The 21,541-nt window shown below is 35.3% G+C and overlaps 3 protein-coding genes across 5 annotated transcripts; 2 read left to right on the top strand and 1 right to left on the bottom strand.

Moving 5' to 3' along the window:
* Positions 1-223: 223 nt before the first annotated feature.
* LOC114524616 (neuronal acetylcholine receptor subunit alpha-4-like) lies at positions 224-8,018 on the bottom strand. 2 transcript variants are annotated; one of them, XM_028545754.1, is made up of 9 exons: positions 7,784-8,018; positions 6,586-6,737; positions 5,210-5,254; positions 4,876-4,985; positions 3,905-4,377; positions 3,087-3,304; positions 2,640-2,721; positions 1,271-2,440; positions 224-1,048 (listed from the first exon to the last, which is right to left on the bottom strand). In XM_028545754.1, the coding sequence occupies exons 1-9, from the start codon at positions 7,857-7,859 to the stop codon at positions 744-746; spliced, it is 2,631 nt and encodes an 876-aa protein (XP_028401555.1). In that variant the 5' UTR covers positions 7,860-8,018; the 3' UTR covers positions 224-743. The 2 variants fall into 2 exon arrangements, with proteins under 2 accessions (XP_028401555.1, XP_028401556.1); XM_028545755.1 differs by having other exon boundaries at positions 224-1,045.
* A 2,185-nt stretch (positions 8,019-10,203) lies between these two features.
* LOC114524448 (ribose-phosphate pyrophosphokinase 2-like) lies at positions 10,204-12,716 on the top strand. The gene is made up of 8 exons (XM_028545524.1): positions 10,204-10,508; positions 10,760-10,943; positions 11,100-11,198; positions 11,279-11,403; positions 11,572-11,626; positions 11,942-12,060; positions 12,273-12,432; positions 12,530-12,716. Exons 1-8 carry the CDS (start codon positions 10,387-10,389, stop codon positions 12,620-12,622), a joined length of 957 nt encoding a protein of 318 aa, XP_028401325.1. The 5' UTR covers positions 10,204-10,386; the 3' UTR covers positions 12,623-12,716.
* A 419-nt stretch (positions 12,717-13,135) lies between these two features.
* Positions 13,136-21,238, top strand: LOC114524641 (tetratricopeptide repeat protein 12-like). Of its 2 annotated transcripts, XM_028545785.1 has the most exons (21): positions 13,136-13,195; positions 13,653-13,807; positions 13,906-13,927; positions 14,626-14,825; positions 14,970-15,029; positions 15,276-15,347; positions 15,475-15,535; positions 15,725-15,777; positions 15,904-16,033; positions 16,177-16,249; positions 16,905-16,996; positions 17,539-17,707; positions 17,826-17,921; positions 18,158-18,221; positions 18,307-18,459; positions 18,790-18,891; positions 19,335-19,403; positions 19,769-19,870; positions 20,056-20,242; positions 20,412-20,547; positions 20,791-21,237. In XM_028545785.1, exons 1-21 carry the CDS (start codon positions 13,141-13,143, stop codon positions 20,864-20,866), a joined length of 2,127 nt encoding a protein of 708 aa, XP_028401586.1. In that variant the 5' UTR covers positions 13,136-13,140; the 3' UTR covers positions 20,867-21,237. The 2 variants fall into 2 exon arrangements, with proteins under 2 accessions (XP_028401586.1, XP_028401587.1); XM_028545786.1 differs by lacking the exon at positions 13,136-13,195 and having other exon boundaries at positions 13,701-13,807; positions 14,631-14,825; positions 20,791-21,238.
* The last annotated feature ends 303 nt before the right edge of the window (positions 21,239-21,541 follow it).

Below are 21,541 nucleotides of genomic sequence, written 5' to 3'. Positions count from 1 at the left end.
GGTAAAATCGATCTGGAGCAGGGCCGTCGCTAGAAACTTAATTGCTTGGCGTGTACATTCATATTTTCGTCTTATTTCCGGCTGATTTGCTTGTACCAAGCTTACTGTATCAAGCATGTTACTTCATGCAGAATCATTGCTTTTTGATATTGGCTAACTGCACGTACGTTACATACCTAAATTTCAAATACGCAATGACGCAATCAAAGAAAACGTAAATGTGATATTGCTTATCATATATATGACTTAACTTCGTTACATAATATTGACCTCAAATCTCTATACATAAAGTGTCGTGATGTATTGACTTATCAAATTTCTCCTTTGTGGATGTCCTCATGCAACTACCAGAATTGTAAAGACCAGGGTCTTTTTTGAGAAATTGACTTGGAAAGAGGATAAACGAAATGGAAAGTGGACCTAAATGGAAAGTGTTGATGGTTCCACTCCTTTCCCACGGAAGCGTATATCTGTAAAAAAGACCCTGGTGAAAATTATTTTACTGTCGCTTACTTAAATGTCCAAGTGTAGTTGCCGTTACAACGAGTGTCGAGTTTATATAATGGATTTTGGAACCATGTGAATTTCTAATTGTGCTAATATTTATAACAGATAATGCGAGCTCTCATAGTAACTGTGGGTACCATATAATCAAATACACAAGTTTTTGAAGCATACGCGCGGCAATCCTTCGAGGATTTAAATAGTGAAATATGCTACAGTATGTACTCTATGTGCCTATTTTAGCGTGCTAGAAATACCAAAATGATAGACATTGCAATACTAACACACAGAAGGATAAGGAAAAGTCTATTTAAAACAATAGCTGCCTGTCGCCATTGGTAACGATTCTTTTTTCTTTCTAAATGATCCGAGAAATATTCTGACAGTTCTTTTAAAAGTTTGATGCTGTCGTGTTTCTTCTTGGTTTCCTGCTTGGCATCAAAAGTTTGATCCAATGCAGGGAAATTAACTTTGCCAATGATTGTACCCTTTTTTCCTAATGTGGATATCTTTTTACTTGCTTTTTCATCTTCAGCAGTATCTAGACAGCAACATAAAATATGAAACAACGTATTCTCCGCTCTACCACTATACATGAAAAGCAAACAATCTTCATGAAACAAACGAGGAACAGCTGCTAGAGTCTAATCTTAGTAATCTGAAGGTCTTGTATACGAAAAGCAATATAAAGGGGCGGAATCCATGTGGATAAATCCGAGTCATTTAATACTTGCGAAAAACGAAAAATACAAAATATCTGCTTTACCTTTCAAAGATGGTGCCTCTCTCACACCACTCGCTTTCTTCTCTTCTTCATTACTATTATTCTCATTTTTGTTTCTCTCGTTGTCAGCTCCCATGTTAACAACTCCCAAGTCTTTTTTTGGTCTCTCTCGACGTCTCTCCTTTTTGTGGGTGCTGGCTAAACCTGGTGCGACTGTATTTGCAAAGATATTGTTGGATTTCTTCGAGGTTTGACTGTTGTTACTCTCACGGGAGGCACTTCTTGAGTTCCGAACATTCTGACTTGCATCGCTTTCTCTGCCCTGATCTTCTACTGAAACAACTGGTTTCTTTTCGACTGCTTCCCCATCGCCTTCATCATCTCCTTCACTTTTATTTCGTTTCTTTCGTCCATCCTTTTTCCCTTCTTTCTTTCCTTTTTTCTTCGAACGCTTTTCGTCATTCTCAGCGGCTGGTTCTTCTTTTAAATCCGTATCATCAACACTATCTTTGGATTCCCTTTTTTCTTTTTTTCTTTTGGGCTTGCTTGCCATTTCCTTGTTTCCGTCATTTTCTTTTTCATTTTTAACCTCGTCTTGGTTTTTCCTGCGTTCCTTGCCTGGTTTTTCTTTTTTCTTTTCTTCTGGTTTATTCTCTGATAAAGTTTCTTCATCAACTATTTTTTTCTTTTTCGATGATTTCTCTTTTTCCTTTTCTACTTTCGTTTTTTTCTCCAAATTATTGGATGCTTTCTCAACAGATTTTATACCTTCGTCTTCCTGTTCTGGTTTTCTCTCCTGGTATTCTTGCGGTGATTCAATCGATTTTTTGTTCTCATTTACTGGTTTAGGCTTGCGTTCATCGTTTTTTGATGCTTTCTCAACCGAGTTCTTACTTTCGTTTTCTGACTTCGCCTTTTTCTCCAGATTATTTGATGCTTTCTCAACAGGTTTCTTGCTTTCGTTTTCCGGTTTTGGCGTTCTCTCCAAATTATTTGATGCTTTCTCAACAGGTTTCTTGTTTTCGTTTTCTGGTTTCGACTTTCTCTCTGGATTATTTATTGATTTTTCGACTGGTTTCTTGTTTTCGTTTTCTTTCACAAATACTTCAGCTGGCGGAAGTAACCCACCGGGCTTTTTTGTTCCAGTATCATGTGCGAGTCTTGATTTTTCTACCCTCACTGGTTTTACTTCAATCACTCTCTGATTATTGACTGGTAAATATTTTTCAAAATTAGTGGAACTGTCGTCTATATGCACGTATTTAAATGGTTTGGAAGATTAGTGATCATGCATACTTGGATTAGTTTGTATCGGCATGAGTCCGCATGACTATACAGACTAATAGACTATACAATATAAATGGACTCTATAAGTATATTTAGGATGTCAAACGCAGAAACGTCATCTTACCAGTGTCCAAAATATCAGAAGGGTAAACCTTGGTAGCGTTTGGAAACTTTAAAGCTTTTCTCAAATGCTTCAGGACACCAATCTGAGAAAAAATACATCAATTGAGAAAGTTGCGTTTGCCAATAAATAGGCGTAGTTATATTGTGAAAATAGTCTTGCAATGCTATAAAATATTTTGGCATTGCATTGGAAAACATGTTACACCAATGTTTTCAAACACGTGCAACAATCGTTGTCCAAATGCGAGCGGTCTATGGAACTTATGTCTTAACAAAATTGATAGCTACAGGTAATATGAAACCAAATATACGCGATGAAACCCAAATGATCAAGAATTTCACCATTTAATAACAAGAATTAGGCTTATAATTACTCTTAGGTTATTGTCAGCCACCTTGTTCAATATAACTTAGAACCTTTAAAATTTATTTTTCTTGTAAAACTGACCTCAACGAATTTTGACATGGAGTAAATTTTCCATCCAGACAAATCATGAAAGTAGTATGCGACTACCCAGCAGGTGCATAACAGAGCACATGTCAAGATGAATATGCAACAGCCATAGAATTTTGATAGCAAAGGAAAAGCGTCGGATCTTGTAGGCATTTTGGTATTTAGTATTGTCAGGTATACGGATAGGCACAACAGTAAATTAATTCCAATTTCTGCAAAATACAAGAGGAAAGCGTTATTAGCGATTTGCCTAGATGGGGAAAATAAGGGCCTCTACAGACTAGGGATTTCCACAACTAAATAAGTCCGATAAAAGATTCCACACACTGGCGCTCAAATACTGATTTAGCAACCGAAATAGCGCGGAGATTAAAAGGAGTCGACAACTAAAACAAAAGTTTTCACACACTAGAAAACGATAAAAAAATGAGGACAACTATTAGTTCACAACGACAACTTGCGCGACAGACTACGTTTTTTGCTGTCGATAACTTTTAGTTGTCGATCACAAATAGTTGTTGACAACTAAATCCCTAGTCTGTGACGCTAACTCTGCGTCAAACTCTGCTCTCATCACACGCTGAATTCAAAGTAGCCCCGGTCCCCGCCGCAGTGCCCATCGAGCAAAGATCCATATTTTACCCTCATCTACAACCTACACTATAGCCTGATATCACTGTTTGTATGCAAGAGTCTCACGTTTGCTCTTGTCAGTTCGCTCTGCAGCTACAGTTATACACAACATATGACTATATATAGATCTCAGAGTTACAAATATGGAGACTATATACTATAAATGACGCTATACCTACCCATGCGTTTTCCCACTTCCGGTGGTAATGTAAACATCATTATGGACAAAATAGCAATCAGAATTGAAGGAATGATATAATTCGAGACATACGAGGAAGCACCACGTCTGATATGGATATTAAAACTAATCATGTAATATGGATGGGGACAGCATGTAAATTTTTTTACAATTGACTTAGGCTCTTTGCCAACAATATGCCATTCGTTATTATGAACGTAGTTTCCAAAATCCAATGCGTTGCTTTCTCGAAGTTTTAATACTAGCTCAGAACCATCGTGCACCCAGGATGTGAACACAAAAGAGCATTTGTGTTCATCATAAGGATAGTCTGCTATAGTCAAGGAACATTGTCCGTAAATAGATCCTGGAAAGTTAAAGTATGCTGTTCCATCTGAAGAAACACTAATCTTCCATGCAAGATCATCTTCGTTCTTCTTCATTCCAATCACATGGCCTGCTTCTGAAGTTAGCCTACGAAAAATGTATTAATGTATTCGTAAACGATCTTTGCCGTTTGCAAATTTTAGCCATCCGCGTCAACGGGTAGAGGGTTCTAAACTCAGTAAACTGAGTTGTAAAGGTCGCAAGTTATATTTGTTCGTTGAAAGCGGTATGGCTGCTGTATCATGCAGTAGACTTTTAAAGACATTCTTAAGGCAACACTGGAAGTAAACGTGTTGTAATCAGACTGTCTCTTTACCAATTCTCTCTCTGAAAGCAACCATCGAGTAACAAATCTTTTGCGATTATGGAAAATAGTTTACATCTAAGCTGCAACTAACTAAAAAACTGACTACATAATAGTGATCGATGATTCAGGGATTTGTTGCCATGTTGCATGGAGAATATAATGGTATACAAATTTTATCGTATATGCCCCATCTCGGCCCTAAAAACTGAAACTTGAATTTTAATCAATGATATAGGTATACGCAAGTGTCAACTTTGTTTCAATATGGTTATACTTACGGTTTCATAAGCATGATATCAGGTATCCACAAATAATCCGAGTCAATCTTGAAACTGGATATATTTCTATACATTTTTGGATCCCATTGTAACCTGTGATCTTTCCATGCCTGAAAAGGTAATCATATAGTAGCTATATGGAACCTCTTCCATCGCGATGAACAGCCCATTGACGAAAGGCTGTCATTTCTTTAGAAATTGAGTGAAATTCCACATGCAGTAAGTACATGCATGAAAACCAAAATATTAGCACAGCTAGGACGAATGATCGGGCTGGCTACGCTACTGTATACGGTATATGATTATCCTTTTTTAATGGTTTATAATTCATTACCATTCTATACCAAACATTAAGATTCATCCCCTCCATTCGTTCATCCTGAAAATAAACAGTGAAATATTGTCCATTGTACAAAAGTGCTCATGCATTGTTAAAATCAATTTGTAATTTGTTAGTCATTGTCAGTAAAATATAATCTTCACCGCTTAAGACAAAATGTTATATATATACACCACGCTAAGAATAAAAATCCAATCCAAAGTATATTCACCCATATATGTCAGTATAGACTATGGTGTGATTTGTGGTTAAAAAAAACCCATTTTCATTAACATTGTACCCTAGACACAGTATTAGGCGCCGTTTACACTAAACTCATTTTATTGGCATGGTGCGCCTAAAATGTGTACCGCGTGTGCGTATTTCATTCGTGCTGAAACTTTTTATTGGTTGCCTGAACATGAATGAAAATTGGTACGGGTACCGATTTTGGCCGTGCCGCGCTAATAAATTGAGTGCAGTGTAAATGGAGTTTAAGAATATAACACTGCATGCATCAGTTGCTTGGCGAGAAAACCCTGAAATTGCACAACATTTTTGCCAAAGCACAAAAGGGGAAAGAAATTAGTGAAGAAAAAATCTAGTGTTTTTTCGTGTCCTTAGTATTGCTCCGACATACTACCGTTCTCGCAGAAAGCGACGTATTTCAATTCTTGCATGTTATCGTGTGGGCGAGGGCTAGCTAGCTTGTGTTGTTTCGTTTCGTGAAAGATATACGTTCATTTTTTGTATTTCTATTGCAAACGGTGCGGAATCTAGCTACGCCTTTACGTAGATCATACCTGCATGTAAACTGCTTACAGTGGTGATGCCAATTAATTACAAAGAATTGATAAGAAAGAAATGATTCTGCCATGAGTGATTGTACCGTCATAGCAACTGGTGATGCACTGGAGTGCCGCAGATGATTTGCATATATAAAATTTTGCCCTTGCAATAAGACGCATTTCAAGTTCTCGATGTCATTAGTTAAAACTTCAGTTCTTTTCATTTAAAAACAAGCATTATTATAAGTTCATCGAGCATCACAAGGCATTTTATATACAGTCTTAAACAAAAAGACTGCTGATTTGGCCGAATATATTTCAGCCTAATTCCAAAAAATAGATTTCCATTTGTTTGGTTCACGATTAGAAAATTTATATACGATTTGAAATTAGCTATATTCTCATATTGGCTTTGGTTGATCGGGAAATTCCCAATAATTTACCCTTTAAAATTATAATAAATTGATGTTCTATTGCATCTCGATAATCATCTCGATTAACGGTTGGGCTAAAAAATTATCTGATGCTTGGGAATTACCTTTATAATTAACAGAACTAACATAATTTAATGCAAAAAAGTTGGTTTTCAGCCTTTATACTAACCAGTTTGATCAACTGCGCGACTGCAATTCCAAGGGTGACATTGACTGGCGATTTGGGATCTGGTTGAGGCAAGGCGATCTTGTCATAGTTCAGAAACAAATCATCAAGTAACTTCACATGTTCTTGATACAAAGCTTCATCTCCCCTCACATCTAAGCAAGAATAATTCAGCCCTAATTAAATTTAGGTATGTCGAACGTTTTTATCCATGGAACGAACTCGGCTGAAGAGTGAATTCTGCAGGCAACACTCAAGGGCGCGGTTTTCCAACAGGCGAAATTCTTCGATATCGAACGAGGATTTTCGCTTGATTTTCGTTTCATTAGAAGTCGACCGAATTGGAGTCACTTAATAGGTCGAAATGGAAAATAAAGCCAACGAAAAATTTCGTTTTATCGATAAATTCCGAGCAATTTGTACAAAATTTGCCATGACTTGGCATGACTACTTTTTCAATATCTCGCAAACAAACTTTCCAATTACTAATCTTTTTAGCTGTACTTATGGATTTCTTTAGTTTTAAATGTAGTTTTAAATATATAACGCCTCAGGATTAACAATATTAGAGCATGCAACATGAGTGTTCAGGTAATGTTTCTCCTGAGAAAATGTCTTAATTGATACTTTAGGCACGCCAATACGCGGTCAGCTTATACTGCCGGCGTTTCCTAATGCATTTAGCTTAAGAAAGAAAACAAAATTCGAGCAGCCAATTTGAAAAAATAAGCAAAACTTACAAAAAAAGTCTGATATATGTAAATATTTTATATTTAACCCCATACTAGAACGTTAAACTTACAATGGAAGTCAAAGTAACATGACTGTCATTATTGCTATACATTTTACACCAACCCGAGACTAGATTAAATTGCTTATCCAACTCAAGCACTTATACTTATAACATATTGTAAAATCCCTGATAATTTTTAAAAACTAGTAAGGATGTCTATACATATCACTTGTTTCAGTGAATAACTTTTCTTCTTCAATTCAATAAACTAATTGAAATTTGGCAACTGGGTTTGGATTAAGACGGTCTCCTAAAAATTAGCCATTCTATATGAACGAGGGAGTTTCTAGCATTATATCACTTTTAATATCCTCGTTTATCGAGAACATCCTGAACCAATCCTAATATTACCGCTTATTGCTTTTTATGTTTGTATGCATGATATTGACTATGTGATATTTCACTTACATTGACATCGGAATAAAGTTAACAAGACGAAGACAGCCAGAGAGGCATCAGCATTTATACTTCGTAAGAGCGGCATTTGAAAGAACTGTGGTATGACCGACTACAAATATCAATTCGATCTTCTCTCATTCCGCTTTGTCCCGCTTATTATCTTTCATTGTTTCAGTTTTCATATTTCCATGTTTCATGTACACAGGATGCTGAGGAACCTGCTAATGCGCACAATACGCAATACCAAAACAGGTGTTTTGGGGTTTCGTAGCCTACACCAAAATAAAACCTTTCAAAATATTTGGTATGTTAATGTTCACCAAAATTCTACACTGGCAACATTTCTTTTGGCGATGCCGATGATGCACTTCTAGACATTTAGTCGAATCCTTAGTTTTTATGTTCAAAGCAGTTAAACTTTCAAAGCCTTTATTTCCCCCAAAATTTTCAATTCAAATAGATGGGTTTACTTTGTAAATAATTTCCATATGCTATAAACAAAACAAATTTTGCTAGAAACGGCGGTCCATAATGTATACTGTCTCATGTTAAGAGACATCAATTATGCATGAAAAGGCCTTATAAATAAAGTATATTCTCTTGTGAAAAGTTTTATCATCGTTTGTAAAACGGTCGCAAATTTTGAAATTCTGTAAAGATCTAAATAGTTTTCAACTCTGTATAACCAAATACATTATTCCGATTGGTATAGTGACTTTCTAGCTTTCCTATTCGTCTTTCTATGCCATTAATAACCTGCCTCTAACATGGATAGCTACTTAGTTTCTATAGCGACATTATAAACAAGAATACTTAATGTTGTGTCCTACGGTGCAACGATATATTGAGAATAATTAGACACGTGAGCATGTAAAGATTATCCCTATATAACAAGTCTCGAATCTCGATGCGTTATTAAAAACGCCTGCTGCTTTAAAATTCTGGATATATAATATTTAACATACTGCGATAACTGAATAAGTGGACTAACATGAATAAAGAGTTGTTCTATTAATTCTATAGTCCCAAAGAACATTTTCAAAGAACATTAAAATTGGGCATGTGCATGCAGACTAAAATAAGCTATCACTATCCACTAAATAAACGCCCGCTCTTTCCTTATTAAGCCGGTTTTTCACTAGGCAAAATTTTTCGATCGAACGAAAGAAATCGTCAGCTGAAAAACGGATTTAAATTGTGTTCGATACTGTAGAGGCAGCAGATCCTCGCAGTCTGAACGCTACCTTGCTTAATAAAGAGTTGAGTGTTTTATCAACAAAAACCGAACTTTCTATTGTTAAATACTTAAAGAGATTGTTGAAAGAGACTTATTTTACAAATTACACCATCTGTAAAGATGCGTGGTCAGTGCAATGGGAGCAGTGTAGCAGTTCAGTACAAATAACTTCTCATGAAACTGATGAAAGGGATATCAAATAACGTATTGACGTAACGTTTAACCTACTTTTCCCGACGAAGGCCGAATTTTTTCCTCCAACACCCCCAGGATTGATCGGCGGTTACCATGAATGGGGATTCTAAAGAGAAGGCTCCAAATTAACTGAAATCTCAAACTGTAATAAGAATCTATACAATTGAAGTCGTACTTAAGCTCTGTGAAATAATTATTGATGGATTTAGCAGTTTAAATTTTATTGTTGATTTGTTACCTTTGACATGTTCAAAAAACACATGGAAACGAAGCGAAAATTATGTTCCTGATCAAAGTACATTTCGAAAGTTGAAAAAATTAAAAGTACTTCAGTTTATGGTATATTCAAACTTGGTACGGTCGAATATGCCAAAATATGGTAGAATCAACCTTGGCAAGATCGACTATATATCGGAGTATGCCAGTATGGTATATTCAACATTGGAAAGGTCGAATGTACCGGAATATAGTATAATCCACCTTGGTGAATTCGAATTTGTCGGAATACGGTATATAGCGAGGTAGCACACTATTCCTGACAGTGCCTTGTTTTTTTTCTTGCACCAGGCTGTTTTCGGGCGAACTCTGTATAGTGAACTTGATTTTATGTTTGTACGGATGATCAGATTTATGACTTTTTTGACGTCACAGAAATTTTGAGAAGTGTCATACACCAGAATGCAATTTGATTTTTCGAATTCCCTGGTTGAGACTCGCGAAGGCCATTCTAAACTTGCTGCGTATGGTATGTCTGGCTGTTTATCGAAATATTATTCTGATATGTGAAGATTTTTCAAGGTAAGATTTAGGACTTGGATCGAATTATTACCAAATATTGGCGAAAATTGCATGTATTACTTGCCTCAGAGTTCAGTCCAGCGAATATACGGCAGCACTTCACGGTAGTAACTTCTAGTTAACTTTTTTCACTTACGTAACATGTGTTCTCTATAACATGAAGTAGCGATACGTTTACACGTTTTGGTGGGAAGCAAAAAAAGCCGGAAGGTTTCACTCTTTTTGCACGTTGTGGCGATTTTGTTTGCTTGTCTGTATAAATTAAATATCGAACTAACATATTTTTTAACAAACATATTTTAAAATTAGAGAAGCATTTAAAGAAGTCAAAATTGTGAGTGTAATTCTCGGTAGCAAAGAGGAATTAACAGAGGCAAGAAAAATGCCAAACATCAAAGTATTTGGCGGTAGCTCTCATCCTGAACTTGCAAAGTTGATTTGTGAACGACTTGGTATAAGCTTAGGGCGATGTACCTTAAAGAAATTTTCTAATAAGGAAACAAGGTAAAGTATAGAAATGGTGAGATAAATTCTCTAATGGTACGATGGTATATTGTAATGTTTCTGGCCAGATTTCTGGTCATACTATATTATAAAACCGAAGTGGCGGGCAAATTTCGCGCCAGAGTCATGGCGCTAAAAATTTTTTCTTTATATCTGAAAAAATTGTTTTAAATGGATACTCATAGTGTCTGTGTTTGAATTCAGGAAATTTTCTTTGGCCCAAAATATTCACTACTCTTTAATGTTTTTAGTGTTGAGGTTGGTGAATCTGTGAGAGGAGAAGATGTATTCATCATTCAGAGTGGTTGTGGAGATATCAATGACAATTTGATGGAACTTCTTATTTTAATTAATGCATGTAAAATAGCATCAGCTGAAAGAGTAACTGCTGTCATACCTTGCTTTCCTTATGCACGACAAGATAAGAAGGACAAGGTAAATATTGAAAAACCTAAAAAAGATGATTCCTAAACCAGAAATACATAATTTTTCCAATGACTCTGTTTTACAAACTGTTCAATCGGTTTTTATATTTTTTATTGATGAAAAGTATTTGTTTATCCTGTATAATTTATATTGTTTTTCACATAGAGCCGGGCACCAATATCAGCAAAGCTTGTAGCCAATATGCTTTCTGTTGCCGGAGCTGATCACATTATAACAATGGATCTTCATGCATCCCAAATACAGGTACAAATTTGGTACTATATGCTATTCAGCATGTGAAGCTTAAGGTTAGCAAATTACAATGTAAGCCATCTTACTCCTAGGGCTTCTTTGATATACCAGTTGACAACCTGTATGCTGAACCAGCTGTACTTAAGTGGATTAAGGAGAACGTAACTGATTGGAATGAGTCAGTCATTGTTTCCCCGGATGCTGGTGGTGCAAAGAGGTTAGCACCATTGGTTACCATATGACATTCTAGTAATCCAGTGACTTTTATATGTACCTATGTAAACTGTAATATGTATATGTATGTAAGAAGGAAGTTGGGCACCCCAAAAAGTGCTAATAACCATAGCCTATATAAGTCTTGTATTGCATTTTACTTTTTATTTAGAGTGACTTCAATTGCTGATCGACTGAACGTAGAATTTGCCTTGATTCATAAAGAGGTAGATAGACATTCAATATTCTTTCATTGGCAATAGTCTGATATTAACTTGTATGAGTCCTTACCCTGCCCATAAGCGTTATTTTAGAACATAGATAAGGTTAAACATCCTGTCCAAATTTTCTGTAAGCTAATTGTTCTGTCAGAATTAAAGTCCTGTCAGCTAAATGTCTGTAAGTGAAAGGTTCTGTCACTGTCAGCAAAATGTCTGTCCCAAAATGTCAAGTCATGGGGGAAAATTCTGAAATATTGCCAGTCAAAAATGTTAGAATAAGTTCTTAAAGTTTTTAAATTAAAGTACTCTCCTTCAATATAGAGAAAGAAGGCAAATGAGGTTGCAAGTATGGTATTGGTTGGTGATGTGAAAAATAAAATTGCTATATTGGTTGATGACATGGCAGACACATGTGGGACGCTTGGATTAGCCTGTCAGAAGTATGCATGTTTCATCATGTTTCATCAATGTAGAACATTCATCTACTGCTGTAGCCATAGTATTTATTGACAGTGAATAAAGTAGCAGAAAAGTTTAGAAAGTAGCATGCCCATTAAGAAAGGTAGATTGGCAAATCGTTCATACAGCCTGCATTATACCTACAATATGGTTTATTCAACATTTTTTACTTTATTCGTATCCCGCTTCTTAGATTGAAAGATGCTGGTGCTAAACAGATATTTGCAATCCTAACGCATGGCATATTATCTGGTCCAGCCTTAAGCAGAATTGATGCCACAGATATTGAGGCAGTTGTTGTTACAAATACTATTCCACAAGATGAAAAAATGAGGATATGTTCAAGACTAAAGGTGAGCCATCCTAAACACAAAAAACAAAGAGAATATTATATAAAGTAATATGTATATGTCATTAAATTTTATGTATATGTCATTATTTTCATTGCAGGTAATTGATATATCTATGATCCTCGGTGAAGCCATACGAAGAACTCATAATGGAGAGTCAGTTTCGTATTTGTTTAACCACGTTCCTTTGTAAGTCAGGAAAATGACTTATAGCATGTAGGTTATAGCTACAAGTACTGTAAATAGATCTTTATATTCAGTATATAAATTGCTTATCTGTAGTCTGATAAACTACGATTCCTAATAAAAACTACAATTTGAAATCTACCAGACCTTGCACAAATCTTCTGTCCTGATTTTAACTATATTCATTGGGTGGGAATGAAAACAGCCAGGGGACGGAAAATACCTTCTGAGGCCAGATTCAAAGGTAGGTTAGCGCTGACCCTGGGTTAAAATACAGTGTTTTAGTTTATGTTCTTCTGAACCACAGTTGGTTTTAAAACTTTAGAAAATATGACTTCTATCGGTCCAGAAAAGATTTATGAAAGAGGATATTCAACTTTGTAAACAAGTCCTTAAAAAAAAATAATGCCATGGCAAAGACACAGATCACAGATGAGCAGTGGTAAAGATTTGCTATGATATGATATATATGGCTATCATGAAGTACATCACTGGTGTTACCTAGCAACTATATTGAGCTTCAAAATGGCGGACGAAAAAGAAGATTTGGATAAATTTCTGCAGGATGTCGATGATATAGGTGCGTAATTTCTAGCCCAGCCTACCTTATTGTGTGGCTTTCGCAGATTTGTTGCAAAAATTTTAGTTCACGTTGCTGTGTGCATAATCTACATTTTTAGTACACTACAGTATCGTCTGTATAGTCTACGGTTTTTTATATGAATATTATAAAAATACACTAAAATATTTGATACTAAATATTAACATAATGGCAAATATTTGAGCCTAACAAAAGACGGATGTCTTTAATGTACTATATTTTTAGCATTTGAGTTTTTCTTCTACTGCGCATATTTACGACTTCTTTCTCTTTCTCTAGTATCTCAGTAGTAATCTTCTTTTACTTTCTCTCATTACTTATTTTAAAATCCTTGTGATTATTATGGTTTTTAATAAAGTAGATTAGATTATTAGCAAAGGGAGATGATAATTGATAAAAAATAATTTCATAATTTTTATTTTGTATCCCTTTCTAGGCTCTATCGTTAGGAATCTTTCGTCAAAAGATGAGGAAAGGAACAGAGAGGCAATGGAAGCATCAGAAAAGTTAATGAAAGAGAAAGAAGAGAGAGAAAAAGTGAAGACAAAGTATGACAAAACTTTGATTAATGCACACCCCAGTCCTTCTGAGGTAAGAATATTAGCATGCAACAGTAGATTGTAAAAGATTTAGCTTTATTCCCTGTCAAAACTTTCCCATCTAATATTGATTTCAATTTAATTCTTTAGCAACAATATACAAAGGAGCAAGGTAATAAAAAATACAGAGTGGGACTGTCTGCCTAGCAGCTAGAAAACAAAAGAACTGCCTTGGAAAATTAAAGGACTGCCCATGCATGCACCCAGTGGCATAGCCAGCCTGATGACTTTGTTCCACTATGTAAATTTCGAGTTATTATAACTATTCATATCCTAAGAAATTTATTGTTTTCACAGTCAATGAACAGCAAAACCGGTATGCTAATATTTTCGTGTACACTGACTGTGAAAACAATAAATTTCTAAAGACATGAATAATTATAATAACTCTAAATTTACATAGCGGGACAAAATCGTCAGGCTGGCTACGCCACTGAGCATAGCTGGACAAATCATCAGGCTGGCTATGCTACTGTGCCCTCCTGTCCATGACTTCTTGTTCACAAATTATGAAATACAATACTTGGTTGTCAAAACTTGGTTGCCAAAGTTTGCCTGGTAGCACTTGCTCATACTATGATATTCATTTCAGTTTAAATTACTGCTCCTTAATCTATGCAGACAGGAAAGACTTGTCAGATTTGTTTGAGATATCAGATAGTCTTTTGACTATGCCCAGCAACTAAATGAATTACTAAATAACTGAATAAATAATATTGATTACTGAATAACTAAATGAATTACTGCATCATCATGTAACAGAGCAATATGCATGTTATTATATCAATGAGAATTATAATACATTTTAAGAACAGTTTATGAGAGGAATTGAGCTTGATGCAAAAGAAAGGGGAGAGAGAATGAAGAAAAATGAAGCTGATGCAGAAACTCTAAAGTCTAAAGGGAACAAGGAATTTAAATCCTGTCGTTATCAGGAAGCAATTGATTGTTATACTGCAGCTATTAAATTAGTCAAGTATTTTCCTGCATTGTACACAAATAGAGCTCAGGTGAGTAGCAATGAAGATTGCTGGCAAATAATACTAAACAATCTATATTTTAATATAGCACTGTAAGAATGACTATCCATTCGCAAAACCCCTTCATAGTTATGGTCTGTTATTCATTCATTGACTAAGTTTCTTTGCACACAGGCTTACATAAAACTGGATAAGTTTGATGCCGCTATTGATGATTGTAAATGGGCAATGAAGGTGAGATTAGAGCTATATAGATTCTATTGAAAATATTGCTTTAGTGTTTTTTGGTTTTCACTGCTATGCAATTATTTTATATTATATTATAAAGCCAGGTTCGACAATCAACATTGCATGCATAAGTTAAAAAGCATTTAAATTGTTTACATGTCATTAAACAGGCTGTATCGTACATAATAATGTTGTAGACCTGTTTCTTATGTCGTGTATCATCTTTAAACTCTGATTCGCGCTGTATTTTAGATTGATGAGAAATGCGTGAAGGCTTATGTCCATTGCGGACGAGCATTGCAAAAGAAGCGACTCTTTTCTGAGGTATTAACCCTTTCCTATTACTTTCCAGTCCTCAATTTACTTTAAATCTAAGTAGACCGCATGGACCATGGTTGTTATAAAGTAATCAAATCAGTAAACAAAAAAATAATGAATTGTCACCCTGTAGGCAATTTCGTTCTTCAAAAAAGGTGAAGAAATTGACCCAAATCAAAAAGATGTTATAGCAGGTAGCCGATGCATGCGTGTCATTATACTTTATTATAAAGATAAAATGTTGCGCCAAACTGCAGTTATTTTTTTAAATTATTTTTCTTGGTAGCTTCGTTATTCCAAAAATCGATAGAAATACTATTTTCACAATCCCTTGGTTTTTACATGTAGCTAAGCAAGTGGTTACTTTTTGTTAATTTTAAAAGGTTACATCTCACAGACGGAAAAGGAACAAAAGGAATATGATTTTGAATGTGAGGTAAAGATACAAACTGATAGTCGGTCTAATTCAACTTAGACATATAGATTTAAGTATTTATATATTACGGATGAGGTAATTTTAAATTATTTGAATTATATTAAATTCAAACAAACATTTTTATAGGTCAATGTAAAATATGAGAGCGATCCCTGTCTAAAAGCAGTCGGGGAAATTATTGAAAAACTTAATGAAAAATCTGATTTAAAAGAGTGCACAATATGTGCGCGCCAACTGGTAGAACTACTTGCGAATAGTAAGTATGCTGGTCATATTAGGTATCAGATAGTAAGGGGTATCATTGGCGGGGTGTGATAGCTGAGATATACCGTTGATAGGTTCCAGGACGATATTTCCTGACGACAAGTCGACGTTTGTAGTTTTTCATTACTTTTGTAGGCGATGAATCCAAGACGCTGTTTCGTCTTTTAAAAGGATTTTCTTTCTTTGGCACAACTACTAAATTTTGGAGGTTTGTATTACTGTACGTTCAATATTATAAGTATAACTAAAAGTGTTGTGGTATAATGTCATAAACGAAATATCGTAAGAAGAGTTTTCAGATTTTTTGATAAAAAGGTTTTTTGATAAATTTCTATAAATCACTTCTATATGTCGTTAGGTTTTCGTTACCTTTATGAAGTTTCGACAATGAATGTAATCACGGGCAACTTACCATGTCAAGTTGCATTATATGAAGTCTGATTAGTTTGGAGTTTCAGAGTTTTTAGTTTGGATTTCACACTATACGGATTAAACATACAAATATTTTCGTATCGATTATAGCTATATAGTCTCGATTGTTACATAGCTATATAGCCAAAATACACTAGCAAAATCAACAATTAAAGTTGTCCTAAAGGTAAAAAATCAAAACTGTAGGATCTTGTAAACTTTAGACGCCAAGGGCATAATGAGGGCTCGCTTACTGTAGAATTATCGAGGACAGAATTATACACATGCATGCATGCATTGCATCATATTTACACTGACCCCAATTTGAGTTAACCTGCATGTGTAAACCCCTATGCATTATCCTTTTTTTTGCGTATAGCTATATATACAGAGTTATAGAACGGAATTTTATCAAATATATGTTGATGAACTTATTTATACAATATATATAGATTGTGTGAAAACTGTAGCTCGTGGGAGTCCAACGAGGAGACGTTTGTTCACGAAATGTTGAACCTTGGAGAAATTACTAGTGCTAACAATGGTAAATTTTGGGGAATGGGGGACAATAGATCTTTCTCATAATGGCGTCAAATTCGGAAAGCCTGCAACATCGTGCATAAGAAAGGTTTATTGTCTGATGGGATTTTCCGTATCCCATGTTCCCCTAAATCCATATTTCTTGTGCTGTAGAAGCCTATCACCCAAAAAAGGAGAATGTTGTCGTATTTTCGCAAGAAAATGGTCCCCATTACCTTTTTTCATGGACGAAGATTTTTTGAATTTATGCATACAAGCATAAATAAATAAACCTTATCGTTTTTTCATAAATTTTGATTTGCTACATGCCCTACATCGATTTATATTGCTCTATTTTTCCTCTGACCAACCCGCGGTGCCTGCATGTAAGCTCGGAAAAATTAACAGTCTAACAATATTATGCACAAATTGCGTTTGAATGTTTTTCATTTGAGCGTTATATTACAGTACAATTGCCATATTCGCGTTATATCTTTTTTTTGCTATCCAACGTTCTGAGACATTTTGGAGGTAAAGTCGGTGAATTTTTAATGTTTGTTGTTATAGAACGGAATGCTGGGGAACTTCTTAACTACAAAATAATCGACGTAATACACAAGGTGTGTCAGAAATGCAATGTCCAAAAAGTTCTCTTGGCTTCGGTAAGACTTTTACGTCAGCTGACGGAGTTTACATTGGGAAGACAACATATTGTGGATTATGCTCGTCACAACAGGTGCGTGCATGAACATTTGAACCACGACTTATATGACCTTTAAATTAAAACATGTTTGTCAGTTTGTGAGACATATTAAGCAATAACCTGGTCTGTTTTGTATGTTTTGTGTTACTAGTTGTTTTGTGGAAAGACTTTTGAAATTTGTAGAAGAAAGACATGCAATTTCAAGGATTGTAATGGGATGCATGAACAATTTATCGTTAGACAAGACGTAAGACATGTGGCATACACGTTTATATGAATGAATAATACTTTTTTTTCAAAAGAGTACATAATCTGGGTATTGCCCATGCACTTCCTCTTCGAGCGATTGAACATGAAAAATAGTTGCTCCGAAGAGATTCCTCTTGTTTCAAGGATGAAACATTTTGTCTGCCACCCGAGACATTCATTTGTTGCAGGTATAGGTGTTTTGTCACACCATATTTCAATATTGTCTTCCTGTAGATTTGCTTCAAACAATTCTTCACAACTAGAAAAGATTCTTTTCTCCCTTATCAAAGCACCTATGGTAGGTTGGTACAGTGCAGATTCCGTACATATGCTCTATCATCAGTGAATGTTTGTTGAGATCTGAACATTATATTTATTCATAGACCACGTCCGATAATTCAAAGTTGGATCGAAATGCCCAACTGGCACTTGTAACCACAGGCTTCGCAACATTAGCAAATCTGGCCCGAGTCAAGAGGATAAGGAACAGACTACAGCTTAATGTTCAAGTGTGGATTCTTTGTGTTGATATTCTGGTTAGAAGAACACTCGCTCTATATTTGTTGTTGATTGTACCCCTTTTGTTGGAAATGTCATGAGAGCTACATGAGAGCAGTTGGTTTGAATACTAAAACACCCGAGGCGATTAGCCCACTATTCATGAAAGTGAGGTCCCAGGCTAAAAGATGCGGGGTGTTTTAATAAAGACATACATGCAGGTTCATGTTATCGCTCAAATACATGCTTCAGGAAAAGGAAAATAAACCATAAAATTTCTACAGTGAACAAACCAGGCCCTAATAAAAGAATCGATCAGTTCTAATTAAACGATTTTGATAACCTAGCTTTTTCTTACATTCATCCAGACTGAATATGATAGTATTAACGAAGAAGAAATAGCTGATGTGATTTATGCTTTATTGGGTTTACTGATCAACCTTTTAATTGAAGATTCAATTCATGTAAAGGTATGTTGAGAAAGAGTTGATATTTTGGATCTAACTCAAAGTCTCAAACACTTTGAACTTTGTCTTTGACGTACCAGCGCGCAGAGAAGGGGTAAGAAGTGGTCCTGTAATCGTCCAAATATAACGTACACGTGCAGACCTTACACTCCCTGTAAAGTTTTCTGTGGATGACTCCAAAGTAATGTTAATCGCTCTGACTATAGGATGTTAATTAATTCAATAATTTACTAATTATCGCTTATATGGCAAGACCATGCACCCAACAATTGTTGTTGCGATTTTATGTGCGATTTTCTTCTTCTCGCTGATGTGAACGAGTAAGTTGGGTTATATATATTGAATCAACAGTGCACATATGTGGCATCATGCGTATATCAAAACCCGAATATCAAGCTTGCAAGAATCTTTGACCGCGAGTAAACCAGCCTTTGTTCTATGTTTAGAGTCATGGTATTGCAATAGCTGTGTTGATCTTGAAGTTACTTACTTTAGAAAACATGGATATCGTAGAGGTATATGCATGTAAATGGTTGGTTGTTGTGCTGTGACAGTCTTGCTCTATGTGTAACATAGAAGTAGCTATACTCGGCCCTCGTTTTCGTGATTGAGAGGTTGAGTTCAACTGATGTCATGAAAATGCACATCGACGAAAACGAGACTCATTAGCCGACTGCTTTACTTGTTTTGATGAAGTAAATTAACGTAATTAACAAAGAAACCATAACCACCGCGCGCAGTAAAATGTTTATCTCCATGGGGGTTCTTATATCATCTTGCACGTGCAAAGTGTGAATGTCGAACATTTTCATTGTTGCATGTCGAAACATATTCGTTGCTGGTTTTAACAAAACGAACTTTAAGTATTCTCATTTTCCAGCGTCTGCTTGGCGTCTCACGATTATTGATGACGTATAGTAATGAAGTAGTTCAATTGGTTTGTACTGAATCTACCTACGATGTCTTACTGAAAATCGTTCAGGTACATCATTCTGGCGCAGTACTGCATGAGTATTTATTTATTCTCAGTTTAATAAATTGTAATAGTTATAATCACTAAAGTTATAGTACTATTTTTTTAAGGGCCATATCATTTTTACCAAATAGCCCACTTGGAACTACTTTGCTACTTCTAAACACTTGTCTTTAACCATTTTACTTTTTTAGAGAACCGCGGGCGATACTACGATTTCTTATGGGGTTAAATGTTTGGCTTTATGTACAGCAGAAAATAGGGATGCAAGAAAATATATTATTTCAAATGGTTTGCCACTATTTCAAAAATTATTGTCATCAAATAATGACACTATCGTTGGAAATTCTGCTATTGTCTTAAGTAGCTGTTTTGAGGAAGGTATAAATGCATTTTTAAAATACACATAGATCTTTTTACACAAAAACCGTATCATGCAGTGCCCTATAAAGTTTGGTCACACTTCATTCATAATTAATCTTCCAGCGTTTCTCGAGTAATATCCAAAACCTCTAGTTGTCTAAGATTTTAATTTTATATTTCTGTATAGATGAAGTCAGCGAACAGCTTTTTGGAACATCAATTGTGAAAGATTGTTTGACTTTGGCGACACGAACGGATCTAAATAAAAATGTTAAACAGAATGTAGCCATTGCACTTGCCAAACTGGTCAAACACGATTTAAGGTGTGAATTGGTGTATTGCATATTTTCAATGAATCGCATATGATACTTTTGTGTAAACTGTAGTCTCAGTACACTTTCAACCTTTAATTTTTTGCAACATTTTAGTAATTCAAAACTGTATGTGCGTGAAGTTTGTACATATAATGGAGCTGGAAAAAAGTTTTGGCTTACGCGTGAAATTGAATTTCTTGATTGTCAATGGAAGATAATATTAGATGAATTAAAAAGAAAATTTCTTTTTAGGTTTTTAGAAGAGCTACGAGAGCTGCATGGGGTGGAGATATTACACTCAGTTGTTCAATCAAACAATCTGATTTGATGCTAGAAAACAAATTTTCAAGTGAATTTCACTCACTGGAATTGTGTTCGTATTTGGTGTGCAGAGAACACTAAAAGAGGAACAATATTTATTGTATGCCGACATACATACAGGGCAGTGGTCACGATCTTAGTCAGCTGGCAGATGCAGCCTCGCCCCCGGCGCGTGTTCCTCGTCCCCGGCCCTAACCCGATCCCTGCGCTCAACTCGATGAACTGCATTTTTTGTTGATAAGCTTCAATCTTCAAACCATTCATAAAAAGAGAAATTAATATTTATTAATATTTCATATGAATATAGTGTCACAAATCCCAACCATCAGTTTAGAAATTGTAAAATAAATGCATTAAAAATAGTCCTAACTCCTAAGGATATTTTGACGATACATTAATTTCTTATTTACGATCGCGCATCTGCAGTAGTGCAAAGCACTAACTTAAAAGACAACTAAAGCGTAACGGCAAAAGGACAACAAAGGGAAACTAATGGGTAACAAATGACAACTGATGACAACTAAAGGGTAACAAAAGGACAACTAAAGGGTAACAAAAGGACAACTAAAGGACACCTAAAGGACAAGTAAAGGAAACTAAAGGACAACTAAAGGACATCTTAACAAAAGGACAACTAAAGGACAATTAAAAACCTTAAACCTTTAGTTGTCCTTTTGTTGAC

Source organism: Dendronephthya gigantea, unplaced genomic scaffold, assembly GCF_004324835.1.
Source record: "Dendronephthya gigantea isolate DGI-Jeju-01 unplaced genomic scaffold, DenGig_1.0 000031F, whole genome shotgun sequence".
Classification (NCBI taxonomy): domain Eukaryota; kingdom Metazoa; phylum Cnidaria; class Anthozoa; order Malacalcyonacea; family Nephtheidae; genus Dendronephthya; species Dendronephthya gigantea.
This window is presented reverse-complemented; position numbering and strand designations above follow the sequence as displayed.